Source organism: Oncorhynchus kisutch, linkage group LG15, assembly GCF_002021735.2.
Source record: "Oncorhynchus kisutch isolate 150728-3 linkage group LG15, Okis_V2, whole genome shotgun sequence".
NCBI classification, from domain to species: domain Eukaryota; kingdom Metazoa; phylum Chordata; class Actinopteri; order Salmoniformes; family Salmonidae; genus Oncorhynchus; species Oncorhynchus kisutch.
The window spans coordinates 71,580,348-71,599,492 of record NC_034188.2 but is presented as its reverse complement, the minus strand read 5'-3'; the positions used below and the strand labels follow the sequence as shown (position 1 = coordinate 71,599,492).

General features: G+C 43.4%; 1 protein-coding gene across 2 annotated transcripts in view; it reads left to right on the top strand.

Moving 5' to 3' along the window:
• Window positions 1–2,327: 2,327 nt before the first annotated feature.
• The window catches only part of LOC109905819 (kinase suppressor of Ras 1), a 61,904-nt gene continuing 45,086 nt past the window's right edge, over window positions 2,328–19,145 (top strand). For both annotated transcript variants that reach the window (XM_020503442.2, XM_020503441.2), the window contains exon 1: window positions 2,328–2,773. In XM_020503442.2, the coding sequence (XP_020359031.1) occupies window positions 2,639–2,773 (135 nt within the window). In that variant the 5' untranslated portion in view covers window positions 2,328–2,638. The remainder of the gene's footprint in view (window positions 2,774–19,145) is intronic.

The window sequence follows — 19,145 nt, the reverse complement described above, 5'->3', positions numbered from 1 at the left end:
GCCTTAGAGGAAGATTAAGACGTTGAAGAACGCAGAGGACCTCATCCATAGCCGTCCCCAGTTGCGCCAGCTGGTCGTGGTGTTGGAAGTGGTTCCCCCTGTTCGCCGACCATCTTGGAGATGTCTCATTTGGCTGCTGCTTCCATTCTGTGAGGTAGTATTCTGTAATGGAGACACAGGGAGTCAGGAAGCAGGTGCAGTCGTTGAGTTTACTTCACCTTTATCTAGCACTCCGTTGTATCACCCATTAGGCAGTATTGTCTTTTTGAATGCTTAGACGCTATTCCTGTTTTTGTATTCATTCTATGTTTGTTCCTATTAATCAGGGAGTGATGGAGTCCAGCTGTGCCTCATGATGGGGCGCATGTGTGCTTAATGATGGCTGCCAGGTGTGTGTAATGATGGTTGCCAGGTGTGTGTAATGATGGTTGCCAGGACCGGTGGTTAGTAGTCCGGAAACGTTGAGCGCGGGAGTAGAGATGACATTAATTATTTTCCTTTTTGACTGTGCATTTTTGGCCCTGTTTATTTTCGCCACTAGATGGCGCTCAAACTATTTCTGGTGGTGTGTACTTCCGAAGTTGTTAACTGGTGGAGGCTGGTGGGAGGATCTTTAGGAGGACAGGCTCATTGTAATGGAATAAATGGAACGGAGTCCAACGTCTATTCCTGACATGAAAATGAGCCCATCCTCCTATAGGTCCTCTCACCAGCCTCCACTGATGTTGACTGTTGAAAAGATGGCACCGTACTGGATGGCCGCCTTTTTGTGAGCTCCGACCCAACTTTGCTATTTTGTAATTATTTTGGTGTTCATTTGTACTTTATTTTCACAAAATGTATCCGCTATCATTTCTTATAGCCGACAAGAAATGTTGAACTTCAGATCGGCAGTTACTTACCTCAGATCTGAATTTGACTCATCAGCCCTGGGCTCTTTCTGTAATTCTGACCCAATCTTTGATGTATCCAAGAGGAAACGCCGGTGTCACAGAGGCAAAAGTGGGAGTCCTGGCGAGATTAAGGTGAAGGGAAAACTGGCCACCTCTACCCTCCATTCTTCTGACCAAGATGGGTGAACTATCTTGGCCAATAGAATCACTTGATAATAAGGTGGATGACCTCCGATCACAGATTTGCTACCAATGGGATTCTCATAACTGCAATATTCTCTGCTTTTCTGAGATACCCCCCATCACAGTCCAACTCGATGGATTCTCCATTCCCGAGTGGACAGGACAGGGAAGTCAGGGATATTGACAGTGGGAGGGGTTTGCCTCTTCATCAACAACAAATGGTGTGCCGACTAGAGTGCAGTGGAAGTCTTGACCCATTGTTGACCCTTCTTGGAATACCTGATGGTCAAAGGCCGACCCTTCTACCTCCTGAGTGAGTTTTCAGCTATCGTTGTCTCAGGACAAGAAAAATAACAAGCTGGAAGTTAACAAACTGTACAAGGCTATAAACAAGCAGGAAAACTTGCCCCTCCGGAGGCTGCTTTCTTCGTTGTGATGCCCAACTTCCATCAACACGTCTCCTTCACTACTAGGGGCAATAAAGGCTCCTGAGTGGCACTGCATCTCAGTGCTAGAGGCACAACCTGCCTTGATCGGGAGTCCCATGGGGCGGCGCACAATTGGCCCAGTGTCGTCCGGGTTAGGGGAGGTTTGACCGGGGCTGTAATTGTAAAATAAGAATTTGTTCTTAACTGACTTGCCAAGTTAAATAAAGTATTTTATTTGTATTTTTGCACTCTCTATGCACACTCACAGGACTCTACACACACACACACACACACACACACACTTAATTTGCTCACACATATAACATTCATACACATTTATACTGACTCTACACACACTCACATTCAATAATCATATATGCTGCTGCTACTCTGTTTATCATATATCCCGATCCCTAGTCGCCCAGTATCCCTGCACATTACAGTTGGCTCAGAAAATGCAGCATGGCTGGCGCTTAAATGTACACACAGAGCCAACATTAATAATATGCATAACAATCTCTCATGGCTCAAAGTGGAGGAGAGATTGACTTCGTCACTACTTGTTTTTGTAAGAAGTATTGACATGCTGAATGCACCGAGCTGTTTATATAAACTACTATAAACTACTACGCATTGCTGGTTTTAGAGCTTGCAAGAAAGGCATTTAATTGTACTTGTATGATATTGCCATCTTCTTGTGAAGATTTCTACATGTTATTATATATCCTGATAGGATAAACAGTTCTCCAGGAGTTGTGAGATGTGATCTTCTGCGCAGTGTGAAAGAGGTTAAAAGACGACGCGGCCACTATGTCAAACACCATGCATAAGTAAACTACGTAGCTCTTGAGAATACACGGAACCCACGGTGTGCTAAGTGAAGTGACAGACAGCTAAGACTTTAAAGGTTTTAAATTAACTGTTCTATTCGTTTTGTTTGCAGCTCTTGGGAGTCTATTACTAAGTGCAGATTATTTGTTTGTATGCGTTCCTGTAGCGTGTCTACTTTTTAACTGTCCAAACTCAACCCAACCTGTCAAGCCGTGCCAATGACGAGGAATGGATAGTGTGCCAGTCAAAGGTGGAAGGATGGTTTAAAGTAATTAACTATCGGACGGGGACAGTGGCGCAGCGATGGACAAGGACGCACTCCGCCAGTGCGAACTCATCCAGAATATGATCGAGATCTCCATCTCTAGTTTACAAGGACTCCGAACCAAATGCGCTGCATTGAGCGACCTCACTCAGAAAGAAATACGCACTTTGGAGGTACAGTATGGTCAGCATAGCCATAACATACACTTCGACAGTTATCGTAATAAACTTCAGCTTATTGGTGTGTGTGTGTGTGTGTGTGTGTGTTTGTGTGAGCGAGAGAGACAGTGGAACATGACATTGTTTGATGTGCGTTGTGCCCATGATATAGGCTACTAGATTGGTTTTTATATAGAAAATAATAGACATTGCAAGCACACCACATTCTTAAAATAAATACATGTGCTGTCTTTGATGTGCTGTATTCCTATAGTAGGTACAATTGAAGTCGGAAGTTTACATACACCTTAACCAACTATATTTAAACTCAGTTTTTCACAATTCCTGACAATTAATCAGAGTAAAAATTCCCTGTCTTAGGTCAGTTAGGATCACCTCTTGATTTTAAGAATGTGAAATGTCAGAATAATAGTAGAGAGAATGATTTATTTCAGCTTTATTTCTTTCATCACATTCCCAGTGGTTCAGAAGTTTACATACACTCAATTAGTATTTGGTAGCATTGCCTTTAAATTGGTTAACTTGGGTCAAACGTTTTGGGTAGCCTTCCACAAGCTTCCCACAATAAATTGGGTGATTTTTGGCCCATTCCTCCTGACAGAGCTGGTGTAACCGAGTCAGGTTTTTAGGCGTCCTTGCTTGCACACGCCTTTTCAGTTCTGCCCACAAATTGTCTATGGGATTGAGGTCAGGGCTTTGTGATGGCCACTCCAATACCTTGACTTTGATGTCCTTAAGCCATTTTGCCCCAACTTTGGAAGTATGCTTGGGGTCATTGTCCATTTGGAAGACCCATTTGCAACCAAGCTTTAACTTCCTGACTGATGTCTTGAGATGTTGCTTCAATATATCCACATAATTTTCCTCCTCATGATGCCATCTAATTTGTGAAGTGCACCAGTCCCTCCTGCAGCAAAGCACCCCCACAACATGATGCTGCCACCCTCGTGCTTCATGGTTGGGATGGTGTTCTTCGGCTTGCAAGCCTCCCCCTTTTCCTCCAAACATAACGATGGTCCTTATGGCCAAACAGTTCTATTTTTGTTTCATCAGCCCAGAGGACATTTCTCCAAAAAGTACAATCTTTGTCCCCATGTGCAGTTGCAAACCGTAGTCTGGCTTTTTTTAATGGCGGTTTTGGAGCAGTGGCTTCTTCCTTGCTGAGCGGCCTTTCAGGTTATGTTGGTATCGGCCTCGTTTTACTGTGGATATAGATACTTTTGTACCTGTTTCCTCCAGAATCTTCACACTGTATTTTGCTGTTGTTCTGAGTTTGATTTGCACTTTTCGCACCAAAGTACATTCATCTCTGTTTGTACAGATGAACGTGGTACGTTCAGGCATTTGGAAATTGCTCCCAATGATGAACCAGACTTGTGGAGGTCTACAGTTTCTTGGCTGATTTCTTTTGATTTCCCCATGATGTCAAGCAAAGAGGCACTGAGTTTGAAAGTAGGCCTTGAAATACATTCACAGGTACACCTCCAATTGACTCAAATGATGTCAATTAGCCTATCAGAAGCTTCTAAAGCCATGACATTATTTTCTGGTATTTTCCAAGCTGTTTAAAGGCACAGTCAACTTAGTGTATGTAAACTTCTGACCCACTGGAATTGTGGTACAGTGAATTATAAGTGAAATAATCTGTCAGTAAACAATTGTTGGAAAAATTACTTGTGTCATGCACAAAGTAGATGTCCTAACCGACTTGCCAAAACTATAGTTTGTTTACAAGAAATTTGTAGAGTGGTTGAAAAATGTGTTTTAATGACTTCACCCTAAGTGTATGTAAAACTTCCGACTTTAACTGTATATTGTATTTAGGTTAAACTTCCCTGTTCCTTCCATGCCCATAATCAATAACAGTTACGTAGCCTAAGGCAACACCTATGTGTTTATTACAGATTTTAAACTAATAATTAACAGTTTATGAACTTTTTATAAAACAGTAAGACAGAAACACATTGATGAAAGGTACAATGAAGGATATGGCTGTCTGTCATCAGACAAAGTCTGTGTGATATTTTGACACATCTGACCCCCCAATGAATACTGTCAGTTTCACTTCTCCCTCAAGTCAGTATGTCCCCCAGGCAACCCACAATGCACAGCTCTACTCTTTACTAAAAAAAGATTGAGTTGCCACTTCCACCATGATCCATTCACATTGTTATTCAGCTGGGTATTACAAACGGAGCGACCTCCTTATAATGTAAAGCCCTATAGGATCATACATAGATGGAGATGCCAACTGTCATTATCATCACATCACCTATTCTGTACTGGTCATATCAGGTACAGTACCAATCTCCCATGGGATTGTTGACTTCGAAGCACTGGATAAGACCGTATGTTCTGTGTTTCTCATCGCTATCATTGCCATCTTCCCAAGGAGAGAGCTGGTTCAGGGAGTGCAGATCAGAGTGCTTGTTGTGTACTAGTGACTGTAGAAACATCTAAATGTGGACTTCTCTCCCTCCCACACATTCTCAGTGTGGGCTGTTGAACAACAAAATCAAATGAAGCGCAGTGGGAGGGGAGGAAGGAAGGGGAGAAAAGGGGAAAGAAGGGCGGAGAAGATAAAGGAGGAGATATCCAACATGGCCGTTTCTTATTACAGATAAACAGTGAGGGGTTGTCTTTAAGACTGGACTGGGGGAACCAGGGAACCACCAGTCAACAACATGGTTAGAACAAAAGAGGCAGACTAAGCCACTGCCAGGCCTTTCTCTTCCCGTCTTTATCTGTCTCTCTCCTCTCTCTCCCTCCTCTCTCTCTTCTCCCCCTCTCTCTCTCTTTCTTTTTCATTCCCTTTCTCTCTTTTTCTCCCTCTCCTCTCTCTCTTCTCCCCCTCTCTCTCTCTTTCTTTTTCATTCCCTTTCTCTCTTTTTCTCCCTCTCCTCTCTCTCTCTCTCTCTCTCTCTCTACCCCCATCTCTTTTTATCTCTAACCCACAATAGGCCTGTCTGTCTTTTACCCCCAAGCCATAAGACTCCTGAAGAGCTAATCAAATGGCTACCCAGACTATTTGCATTGTCCCTCTCCCCCACCCCCTCTTTTACGCTGCTGCTACTCTCTGGTTATTATCTAGTTATTATAGTCACTTTAACACTACCGACATGTACATATTACCTCAATTACCTCGACTAACCGGTGCCCTCGCACATTGACTCTGTACCGGTACCTCCTGTATATAGTCTCCACATTGACTCTGTACCGGTACCTCCTGTATACAGTCTCCACATTGACTCTGTACCGGTACCCCCTGTATATAGTCTCCACATTGACTCTGTACCGGTACCTCCTGCATATAGTCTCCACATTGACTCTGTACCGGTACCCCCTGTATATAGTCTCCACATTGACTCTGTACCGGTACCTCCTGCATATAGTCTCCACATTGACTCTGTACCGGTACCTCCTGTATATAGCCTCCACATTGACTCTGTACCGGTACCTCCTGTATATAGCCTCCACATTGACTCTGTACCGGTACCTCCTGTATATAGCCTCCACATTGACTCTGTACTGGTACCTCCTGTGTATAGTCTCCACATTGACTCTGTACCGGTACCTCCTGTATATACCCTCCACATTGACTCTGTACCGGTACCTCCTGTATATAGCCTCCACATTGACTCTGTACCGGTACCTCCTGTATATAGTCTCCACATTGACTCTGTACCGGTACCTCCTGTATATAGCCTCCACATTGACTCTGTACCGGTACCTCCTGTATATAGCCTCCACATTGACTCTGTACCGGAACCTCCTGTATATAGTCTCACTACTGTTAATTTACTGCTGCTCTTTCATTATTTGTTATTTTTATAAACATTTTTACTTATTTGGTATGGTGACATTTGCGTGATTGGTTTTCTATCGCTCATTTGCACGTCACGTCAATGATATCATGTCACCATGTTGGACTGTGGGTCAATTAACCTTGTCGGAGTGGGAGCCCTGATTCTAGTTTGTGAGCTAGGCAGGCTACTGCCTGGGAAGGTCTCCCACTCAGAAGTACGAGATGGGGAGGGGGCGGGGATAGGTTGACCTCAGGTCTCCCCACTGGAAGCCCGAGGTAGGGGGAGGGGGGAATCTAGCAAATAGCGCACCTCTAACTTTGTTCAGTACTAATGCAATTAGTAAAATCAGTCACACTACGAAATGCTGCCAAATAAACCACAATTCATTCATAATACTGTGAATACATAGTTAAACAGACATATTGTTTAATTTTTGTCTGGTTTGTGCGAAATCGTTAAGAATAAAGTAAAACCAGTCTGCACACCACCAAGGTGAATTGGTTTAGTCTTGACTCTTGGTTGACAGTGTTGGGGGATGGGTAATGTATTGATGCTGGGTGCCAAATCAACACAAATGTGTTTATATTTCTCTTTGTTACTTCTTTTTGATAATTATGAGTCTTATTTTTGTATATATTTTTATATTTATATATTTTTACACTACTGTTCAAAAGTTTTGGGTCAATTAGAAATGTCCTTGTTTTTGAAGAGTTGCAAAGAAAAAGCCATATCTCAGACTGGCCAATAAAAAGAAAAGATTAAGATGGTCAAAAGAACACAGACACTGGACAGAGAAACTCTGCCTAGAGTCGCTGTAACGGCTGTCTTGGGTGGAAGAAGGAGAGGACCAAAGCGCAGCGTGGTTAGTGTTCATCCTTTTTAATGGAAAACTGAACACTTCAAAAACACAAAACAACTAAAACAAAGAAATAACACAAGAACTAGGGTCAGAACGTGACAGTCGCCTCTTCACTCTTGACGTTGAGACTGGTGTTTTGCGGGTACTATTTAATGAAGCTGCCAGTTGAGGACTTGTGAGGCGTCAGTTTCGCAAACTAGACACTCTAATGTACTTATCCTCTTGCTCAGTTGTGCACCGGGGCCTCCCACTCTTTCTATTCTGGTTAGAGCCAGTTTACTCTGTTCTGTGAAGGGAATAGTACACAGCGTTGTACAATATCTTCAGTTTCTTGGCAATTTCTCGCATTGAGTAGCCTTAATTTCTCAGAACAAGAATAGACTGATGAGTTTCAGAAGAAAGGTCTTTGTTTCTGGCCATTTTGAGCCCGTAATCGAACGCACAAATGCTGATGCTCTAGATTCTCAGCTAGTCTGAAGAAGGCCAGTTTTACTGCTTTTTTAATGAGGACAACAGTTTTCAGCTGTGTTAACATAATTGCAAAAAGGTTTTCTAATGATTAATTAGAATTTGGATTGGATTAGCTAACGCAACATGCCATTGGAACACAGGAGTGATGGTTGGTGATAATGGGCCTCAAGTCAGAAGTTTACATACACCTTAGCCAAATACATTTAAACTCAGTTTTTCACAATTCCTGACATTTAATCAGAGTAAAAATTCCCCGTCTTAGGTCAGTTAGGATCATCTCTTGATTTTAAGAATGTGAAATGTCAAAATAATAGTAGAGAGAATGATTTATTTCAGCTTTTATTTCTTTCATCACATTCCCAGTGGGTCAGAAGTTTACATACACTCAATTAGTATTTGGTAGCATTGCCTTTAAATTGTTTAACATGGGTCAATCGCTTTGGGTAGCCTTCCACAAGCTTCCCACAATAAGTTGAGTGAATTTTGTCCCATTCCTCCTGACAGAGCTGGTGTAACTGAGTCAGGTTTTTAGGCCTCCTTGCTCGCACATGCTTTTTCAGATCTGCCCACAAATTGTCTATGGGATTGAGGTCAGGGCTTTGTGATGGCCACTCCAATACCTTGACTTTGTTGTCCTTAAGCCATTTTGCCACAACTTTGGAAGTATACTTGGGGTCATTGTCCATTTGGAAGACCCATTTGCGACCAAGCTTTAACTTCTTGACTGATGTCTTGAGATGTTGCTTCAATATATCCACATAATTTTTCCCCTCATGATGCCATCTATTTTGTGAAGTGCACTAGTCCCTCCTGCAGCAAAGCACCCCCACAACATGATGCTGCCACCCCCATGCTTCATGGTTGGGATGGTGTTCTTTGGCTTGCAAGCCTCCCCCTTTTTCCTCCAAACATAACGATGGTCATTAAGGCAAAACAGTTCTATTTTTGTTTCATCAGACCAGAGGGCATTTCTCCAAAAAGTACGAACTTTGGCCCCATGTGCAAACCGTAGTCTGGATTTTTTATGGTGGTTTTGGAGCAGTGGCTTCTTCCTTGCAGAGCGGCCTTTCAGGTTATGTCGATATAGGACTCGTTTTACTGTGGATATGGTATCTTCAGGCGTTTGGAAATTTCTCCCAAGGATGAACCAGACTCGTGGAGGTCTACATTTTTCATTCTGAGTTCTTGGCTGATTTCTTTTGATTTTCCCATGATGTCAAGCAAAGAGGCAAGACATTTGTGCAGTGGTTGAAAAACGAGTTTTAATGACTCCAACCTAAGTGTATGTAAATTTCCAACTTCAACTGTAGATATTCCATTAAAAATCTGCCGTTTCCAGCTACAATTGTAATTTACAACATTAACAATGTCTACACTGTATGTAAACAGCCTGTATTGTGTTTACAATGGACATTGCAGATGAGTAGCACTGTCCTACACTGTCATTGCCTTAAAGAGATGGATAAAGGACTCTGACCACAAGATGCAGATGTTTTCTGTCAGGACAGGACAGGTGTGTGGGGGGTTGGGATAGGCTAGTTTCGAGTGTTGCTGGACACCAGATGATGAAGAAATGGAGAGATGTTTGGTGCTGCCTGAAACATGTTTCTTATGTAATTGCAGAAGTGGTGTTGTGTTTCTGACTGGTTTTCAACTTCTTCATATTAGCTGCAGTGAAGTAGGCTAACTATATTTATTCCTCAACTTTTCTAATATTAATATGCACATTGCTTCACTTTACAACTAGAGTAGCCTGGCTGGCGGGAAAAGCATCCTACGCATGTCATGTATTTTTTCCCCTGCCCCTGTTCCGACAAGTGCATGATAATGGCCCATTCTAAATCAAAACTAATTTCACACATATATTATTTAGTATATGTAAAGACAAGATTACATTGAGAATAGTCTGATGGGTGACTATATTATCACTTGTGAATGATGCTCAGCGTGTGCAGTCTAAGGCAATAAACAGCGAATGCCTTTTTTTGTGACTTTTTCAAATCATAGTGGCATGCATAATGTAGCCTAGCCCATAGGCCTATATGTTTTGATAAGGTTTGTGTCACACCTCATGTAGCCTAGCCCATAGGCCTATATGTTTTGATAAGGTTTGTGTCACACCTCATGTAGCCTAGCCCATAGGCCTATATGTTTTAATAAGGTGTGTATCACACCTCATTTAGTCTAGCCCATAGGCCTATATGTTTTAATAAGGTTTGTATCACACCTCATGTAGCCTAGCCCATAGACCTCGGTTTTGATAAGGTGTGTATCACACCTCATGTAGCCTAGCCCATAGGCCTATATGTTTTAATAAGGTGTGTATCACACCTCATGTAGCCTAGCCCATAGGCCTATATGTTTTGATAAGGTTTGTATCACACCTCATGTAGCCTAGCCCATAGGTCTATATGTTTTAATAAGGTTTGTGTCACACCTCATGTAGCCTAGCCCATAGACCTCGGTTTTGATAAGGTTTGTATCACACCTCATGTAGCCTAGCCCATAGACCTCGGTTGTATCACAACTAAAGTGGACAAATAACTCCAAACGTGGTAACCAAAAAAGTGTACAAATCAAAATATATTTTATATTTGAGATTCTTCAAAGTAGCCACCCTTTGCCTTGATGACAGCTTTACACACTGTTGGTATTCTCCCAACCAGCTTCATGAGGAATGCTTTTTCAATAGTCTTGAAGGAGTTCCTACATATGCTGAGCACTTGTTGGCTGCTTTTCCTTCACTCTGCGGTCCAACTCATCCCAAACCATCTCAATTGGATTGAGTTTGAGTTTGGGTCATCCGTTCACCTACTCTGCATCTCACAAAGACATTGCGGTTGGAACCAAAAATCTCAAATTTGGACTCATCGGACCAAAGGACAGATTTCCACCTGTCTAATGTCCATAGTTCTGGTTTCTTGGCCCAAGCAAGTCTCTTTGTCACGTCCACTATAATGATTGGACCAAGGCGCAGCGTGCGTAGAGTTCCACATATTTTAATGAATAGAAACTCACCAAACAAAACAAACAAGCACAAACGAAACGTGAAGCTACTGGTGTGCACACAGGCAACTAACTGTAGACAAGATCCCACAAAGAACAATGAGGAAATGGCTGCCTAAATATGATCCCCAATCATAGACAACAATAAACAGCTGTCTCTGATTGGGAACTATACCAAGCCAACATAAACCATTGATCACCTAGATGACCCACCCTTGTCACTATCACGCCCCAACCAACTGAGAATAAACAGCTCTCTATGGTCAGGGCGTGACAGTACCCCCCCCCCCCCCCCCCCCAAAAGGTGCGGACTCCGACCGCAAAACCTGACTTAGGTACAGGACTTACTGGACTGTGGAGGCCTGATGCGTGGGACCGGTACAGGTGGCACCGGCTGATGACACGCACTTGAGGGAGAGTACGAGGAGCAGGAACAGGACACACCAGGAACAGGAACACCTGACTGGGAAAGCGTACTTGAGGGAAATTGCGAGGAGTTGGCACAGGACGCACTGGGTTGTGAAGGTGCACTGGAGACCTGGTGTGTATAGCCGGCGTCAATTGTTGCCAAACTTTAACACACTTCTCAGGACGAGTACGGGGAGCTGACTCAGGTGGCACCAAACTGACAACACGTTCCTTTATTCCAAATCTGTGCATCCTCCACCAACTCAACAACTTTCCCATTTCTCTCTCCTCCAAATTCTCCTTCTCCCAGACTGGCTCTGGTTCACTCCTCGGCTCAGCCGACTGCTCCATGTGCCCCCTCCAAAAACTTTCTTGGGGTTTCTGTGGCCTACCTCCCCGACTTCGTCGCTGTCCCTCCTTCGCTGCTTCCTCCTGCCTCCATGGCAGGCTCTTCCCTGTTATTATGTCGCCATCCCAAGTCCAGGATGCTCTCTCCCTAATCTCCTCCAGAGACCAGGATGCCATTATCTCCTGGGCACGCTGCTTGGTCCGTTGTTGGTGGGATCTTCACATATTTTATTTAATAGAAACTCCCCAAACAAAACAAACAAGCACAAATGAAACGTGAAGCTACTGGTGTGCACACAGGCAACTAACTGTAGACAAGATTCCACAAAGAACAATGAGGAAATGGCTGCTAAAATATGATCCCCAATCAGAGACAACGATAAACAGCTGTCTCTGATTGGGAACTATACCAGGCCAACGTAAACCATTAATCACCTAGATGACCCACCCGTGTCACTATTACACCCCAACCAACAGAGAATAAACAGCTCTCTATGGTCAGGGCGTGACACTCTTCTTCTTATTGGTGTCTGTTAGTAGTGGTTTCTTTGCAGCAATTCAACCATGAAGGCCTGATTGACGCAGTCTCCTCTGAACAGTTGATGTTTAGATGTGTCTGTGAAGCATTTATTTGGGCTGCAATCTGAAGTGCAGTTAACTCTCTTACCCTCTGCAGCAGAGGTAACTCTGGGTTTCATCAGAGCGTTTGATGTTTTTTGCGACTGCACTTGAAGAAACTTTTAAAGTTCTTGAACCTTTCCGTATTGACTGACCTTCATGTCTTAAAGTAATGATGGACTGTCGTTTCTCTTTGCTTATTTGAGCTGTTATTGCCATAATATGGGCTTGGTCTTTTACCAAATAGGGCTATCTTCTGTATACCAGCCCTACCTTGTCTCAATACAACGGATTGGCTCAAATGCATTAATTAATAAGGAAAGAAATTCCACAAATTAACTTTATTTTCTTTCCTTTTTTTGTACCCCCCTTTCTCCCCAATTTCATGGTATCCAATTGTTATTAGTTACTATCTTGTCTCATCGCTACAACTCCCGTACGGGCTTGGGAGAGACGAAGGTCGAAAGCCATGCGTTCTCCGAAACACAACCCAACCCAACCAAGCCGCACTGCTTCTTAACACAACGCGCATCCAACCCGGAAGCCAGCCGCACCAATGTGTCAGAGGAAACAATGTGCACCTGGCGACCTGGTTAACGTGCACTGTGCCCGGAAATGAAATGCATTCCAGGTGACTATCTCATGAACCTGGTTGAGAGAATGCCAATACTGTGCAAAGCTGTCATCAAGGCAAAGGGTGGCTACTTTGAAGAATCTCAAATGTAAAATAGTTCAGTTTGCAAATCACCTGCATGCTCGTCATCCTGAGCAGGGTATTGACCTAATGGCAGTTCGGCGTCGTAAATGCACACCTTCGGTAGCCACTGGAGAAGGGTGCTCTTCAAGGATAAATCCCCATGTCGCAAGGATCTGTACACAATTCCTGGAAGCTGAAAATGTCCCAGTTCTTCCATGGCCTGCATACTCACCAGATATGTCACCCATTTAGCCTGTTTGGGATGCTCTAGATAGACATGTACGACAGCTTGTTCCAGTTCCCGCCAACATCCAGCAACTATGCACAGCCATTGAAGAGGAGTGGGACAACATCAAATCAAATCAAATTTATTTATATAGCCCTTCGTACATCAGCTGATATCTCAAAGTGCTGTACAGAAACCCAGCCTAAAACCCCAAACAGCAAGCAATGCAGGTGTAGAAGCACGGTGGCTAGGAAAAACTCCCTAGAAAGGCCAATACCTAGGAAGAAACCTAGAGAGGAACCAGGCTATGTGGGGTGGCCAGTCCTCTTCTGGCTGTGCCGGGTGGAGATTATAACAGAACATGGCCAAGATGTTCAAATGTTCATAAATGACCAGCATGGTCGAATAATAATAAGGCAGAACAGTTGAAACTGGAGCAGCAGCACAGTCAGGTGGAAGTTGAAACTGGAGCAGCAGCATGGCCAGGTGGACTGGGGACAGCAAGGAGTCATCATGTCAGGTAGTCCTGGGGCATGGTCCTAGGGCTCAGGTCAGTTGAAACTGGAACAGCAGCATGGCCAGGTGGACTGGGGACAGCAAGGAGTCATCATGTCAGGTAGTCCTGGGGCATGGTCCTAGGGCTCAGGTCCTCCAAGAGAGAGAAAGAAAGAGAGAAGGAGAGAATTAGAGAACGCACACTTAGATTCACACAAGACACCGAATAGGACAGGAGAAGTACTCCAGATATAACAAACTGACCCCAGCCCCCCGACACATAAACTACTGCAGCATAAATACTGGAGGCTGAGACAGGACGGGTCAGGAGACACTGTGGCCCCATCTGAGGACACCCCCGGACAGTGCCAAACAGGATCAGAGGCAATCAATCAGAAGCAGCTGTCTATCGTTGTCTCCGATTGAGAACCATACTTAGGTACCCTTTCCCCCACCCGTTTTGTGGGAAGTTAACTTTGTCTTTGTTCAGGGAACATAGCCCAAAGCTTCACGGTTTGGTTTTTGTTCTTCATTTTGTCGGCGTCATTTTTTAAATAAAGAGAAAATGTACGCTTACCATGCTGCGCTTTGGTCCAGTCCTTCAGCCAGCCATGACAGTTTCATTGAAATGTACAGCGGTGTGTCATCCACATAGCAGTGAAAGTTAACATTATGTTTTCAAATGACATCCCCAAGAGGTAAAATATATAGTGAAAACAATAGTGGTCCTAAAACGGAACCTTGAGGAACACCAAAATGTACAGTTGATTTGTCAGAGGACAAACCATTCACAGAGACAAACTGATATCTTTCCGACAGGTAAGATCTGAACCAGGCCAGAACTTGTCCGTGTAGACCAATTTGGGTTTCCAATCTCTCCAAAAGAATGTGGTAATCGATGGTATCAAAAGCAGCACTAAGGTCTAGGAGCACGAGGACAGATGCAGAGCCTCGGTCTGATGCCATTAAAATATCATTTACCACCTTCACAAGTGCAGTCTCAGTGCTATGATGGGGTCTAAAACCAGACCGAAGCATTTCGTAAACATTGTTTGTCTTCAGGAAGGCAGTGAGTTGCTGTGCAACAGCTTTTTTATTTTTTATTGAGAGGAATGGAAGATTCGATATACGCCGTTAGTTTTTTATATTTTCTGGGTCAAGGTTTGGCTTTTTCAAGAGAGGCTTTATTACTGCCACTTTTAGTGAGTTTGGTACACGTCCGGTGGATAGAGAGCTGTTTATTATGTTCAACATAGGAGGGCCAAGCACAGGAAGCAGCTCTTTCAGTAGTTTAGTTGGAATAGGGTCCAGTATGCAGCTTGAAGGTTTAGAGGCCATGATTATTTTCATCATTGTGTCAAGAGATATAGTGCTAAAACACTTGTGTCTCTCTTGATCCTAGGTCCTGGCAGAGTTGTGCAGACTCAGGACAACTGAGCTTTGAAGGAATAAGCAGATTTAAAGAGGAGTCTGTAATTTGCTTTCTAATGATCATGATCTTTTCCTCAAAGAAGTTCATGAATTTATCACTGCTAAAGTGAAAGCCATCCTCTCTTGGGGAATGCTGCTTTTTAGTTAGCTTTGCGACAGTATCAAAAATAAATTTCGGATTGTTATTATTTTCCTCAATTAAGTTAGAAAAATAGGATGATCGAGCAGCAGTAAGGGCTCTTCGGTACTGTCTTTCCAAGCTAGTCGGAAGACTTCCAGTTTGGTGTGGCACAGCCCTAGTGCTACTGTGACCTTATTACAGAGCCCTGTGATTCCTTCAGTCTAAAGTTAAATCTACAGACTGGCCACACCTAACTAATAGCCGTCATCTGATTTCCATACACTAACTAATGTTCTGGTGGTCAGCTTCTACTCTGTAATCAGATCTGGCAAACCAGGGATGGACATGGCCCATTATTATCTCTATTGATGATCATTTTTCAGAGATTTGTACTTTTGAGTCTCTCTCCCACTTCATTGGTAAAATCATAGAAGTGCTAGTTTGATCATTTTGAGATTTTCCTAAGCAGCAGCTACGGTGAAGTCATTGGAAGAAACAGAAATACAAAATGATAGGTCGTGTGGTGTCAGGAAACTCCCATGTGGTTTTGCAAATGATCTGTCCCCCCCCTTTCATCTTTCTTTCCTTCCGTCTGGTTCGCTTTCTCCTTCCTTCTTGACCTTTTTGCTCGCACTCTTTGTCACATCTATAAACATCTAAAATGTTTTTTCCACAGATGGAAAAAATGTGGGTACTGTGGTCTTTTCATAACCGCAACACAAGCACAGCTTCAAGATATGAACTGTGATAGTGGCTGAGAATTATACCTTAAACCACTATCATCCCACCCCCACGCAGGCTTTGTCTGGTACATAGAGACTAGCATTGAAAGGTTGAGCACTGGCAGCCAAGGCCACCTCCTTTATTGTATCAGTGAAAAGGCCCTTCCCTTGGGTCATTGTCACACACAATACACACAATTTGGTTACATACACTGTGGTAAAACAGGTGGGCACAGATACGTGCTGCCTGTCTGCCCCATGGACCCACTCAGCGTGCCCCACCCCTTGCTGAGTGTCAATGCCATGTAACAGAGCTGGGAGATGGAGAGAAAGATAGACAGTGAATAACGGCGAGCACCACAGTGGAACGAGGCCAGGCGTTGTCTGGTGCAAACCAACACCGCCTGGTTTACTCTAGTCGCTCAGTCAAGTGCATCAAATCAACTACGGCCATTCTCTGATAGGGAGAGAGACAGGAGGGCATTCAGAGACAGTCTCCCTCAGACTGGTCTAGTGCTGATAAAACTTTAATGTTATTCCACTGAGCACACGGCAAGCGGTACCTGAGTGCCAAGTCTAGGTTCAAAAGGCTCCTTAACATCTTCTGCCCCCAAGACGTTAGACTGCTAAACAGTTAATCAAATGGCTATCCAGACTCGCTTTTTAAGCTGCTGCTACTCGCTGTTTATTATCTATGCATAGTCACTTTACCCCTACCTACATGTACATATGATCTGAATTACCTTGACTTAGCCGTACCCCTCCACACACATTTACTCGGTACCAGTACCTCCTTTATAAAGCCTAATTATTTGTATTTTATCGTGTAACTTTTTTTGTTACTTTATTTTATTATTATTGATATTTTTTAGCAAATATTTTCTTACTTAAAAAAAAGTCTGCATTGCTGGTTAAGGGCTTCTAAGTAAGCATTTCACGGTGCATGTGACAAATACAATTTGATTTGATTTGACTAGGCCAGGCTCCCTAAAACCTACCAGGACCAGCAGTGTTTGAAGATGGGAGCTTACACATATTACACACATATTTACAGTTGCAGCTTTTTGGGTAAGAGGTCAGGTAAAATCCAGCTTTGAAAAAACGAAATACTTAAAACACTGCCATATTAAATTCAGCTCCAAAAGGTGCTAGAAGTAATGTTTGTGGCTGGACAGAGGGGTAAGACTAGAAGTAATGTTTGTGGCTGGACAGAGGGGTAAGACTAGAAGTAATGTTTGTGGCTGGACAGAGGGGTAAGACTAGAAGTAATGTTTGTGGCTGGACAGAGGGGTAAGACTAGAAGTAATGTTTGTGGCTGGACAGAGGGGTAAGACTAGAAGTAATGTTTGTGGCTGGACAGAGGGGTAAGACTAGAAGTAATGTTTGTGGCTGGACAGAGGGGTAAGACTAGAAGTAATGTTTGTGGCTGGACAGAGGGGTAAGACTAGAGTAAGTATTCAGACCCTTTGCTATGAGACTCGAAATTGAGCTCAGGTGCATCCTGTTTCCATTGATCATCCTTGAGATGGGAGTGCCCCTGTGGTAAATCCAATTGATTGGACATGATTTGGAAAGGCACACACCTGGCTATATAAGGTCCCAGTTGACGGTGCATGTCGGAGCAAAAACCAAGCCATGAGGTCGAAGGATTGTCCGTAGAGCTCAGAGACAGAATTGTGTTGAGGCACAGATCTGGGGAACGGTACCAAAGAATGTCTGCAGCGTTGAAGGTCTCCAAGAACCCAGTGGCCTCAATCATTCTTAAATGGAAGAAGTTTGGAACCACCAAGATTCTTCCTAGAGTTGTCCGCCCTGCCACACTGAGCAATCGGGGGAGAAGGGCCTTTTTCAGCGAGGCGACCAAGAACCCGATGGTTACTCTGACAGAGATCTAGAGATCCTCTGTGGAGAGGAGAATCTTCCAGAAGGACAACCATCTCTGCGACAGTCCACCAATTAGGCCTTTATGGTAGAGTAGCCAGACGGAAGCCACTCCTCAGTAAAAGACAAATGACAGCCCACTTGGAGTTTGCCAAAAGGCACCTAAAGACTCTCAGACCATGGGAAACAATTTATTAATTCATTTTTATTTCACCTTTATTTAACCAGGTAGGCCAGTTGAGAACAAGATCTCATCTACAACTGCGACCTGGCCAAGATAAAGCAAAGCAGTGCAACAAAAACAACAACGCAGAATTACACATGGAATAAACAAACATACAGTCAATAACACAATAGAAAAATCTATGTACAGTGTGTGCAAATGTAGAGAGTAGGGAGGTAGGCAATAAATAGAGGCTAAATAATTACAAGAAACAAGATTCTCTGGTCTGATGAAACCAAGATTGAAGTCTTTGGCCTGAATTCCAAACTTCACATCTGGAAGAAACCTGGCACCATCCCTACTGTGAAGCATGGTGGTGGCAGCATCATGCTGTGGGGATGTTTTCAGTGGCAGGGACTGAGAGACTAGTCAGGATTGAGGAAAAGATGAACGGAGCAAAGTACAGAGAGATCCTTGATGAAAACCTGCTCCAGAGCACTCAGGACCTCAGACTGGGGCAAAGGTTCACCTTCTAACAGGACAATGACCCTAAGCACACAGCCTAGACAACACAGGAGTGACTTCGGGACAAGTCTCTGAATGTCCTTGAGTGGCCCAGTCAGAGCCCGGACTTGAACCTGATCGAACATCTCTGGAGATACCTGAAAATACGTCTGCAGCGACTCTCCCCATCCAACCTGACAGAGCTTGAGAGGGTGTGCAGAGAACATTGGGAGAAACTCCCCAAATACAGGTGTGCCAAGCTTGTAGCGACATACCCAAGAAGACTCTAAGCTGTAATCGCTGCCAAAATACTGATTAAACACTTATGTAAATGTCATATTTCTGTTTATTTTATTTTATACATTGACAAACCTTTCTAAAAACCTGTTATTGTGTGTAGATTGATGAGAAAAAAAATACAATTTAATAATACATTTTATAATAAGGCTGTAATGTCAAATCAAATGTTATTTGTCACATACACGTGGTTAGCAGATGTTAATGCGAGTGCAGCGAAATGCTTGTGCTTCTAGTTCCGACCATGCAGTAATATCTAACAAGTAATCTAACCTAACAATTTCACAACAACTACCTTATACACACAAGTGTA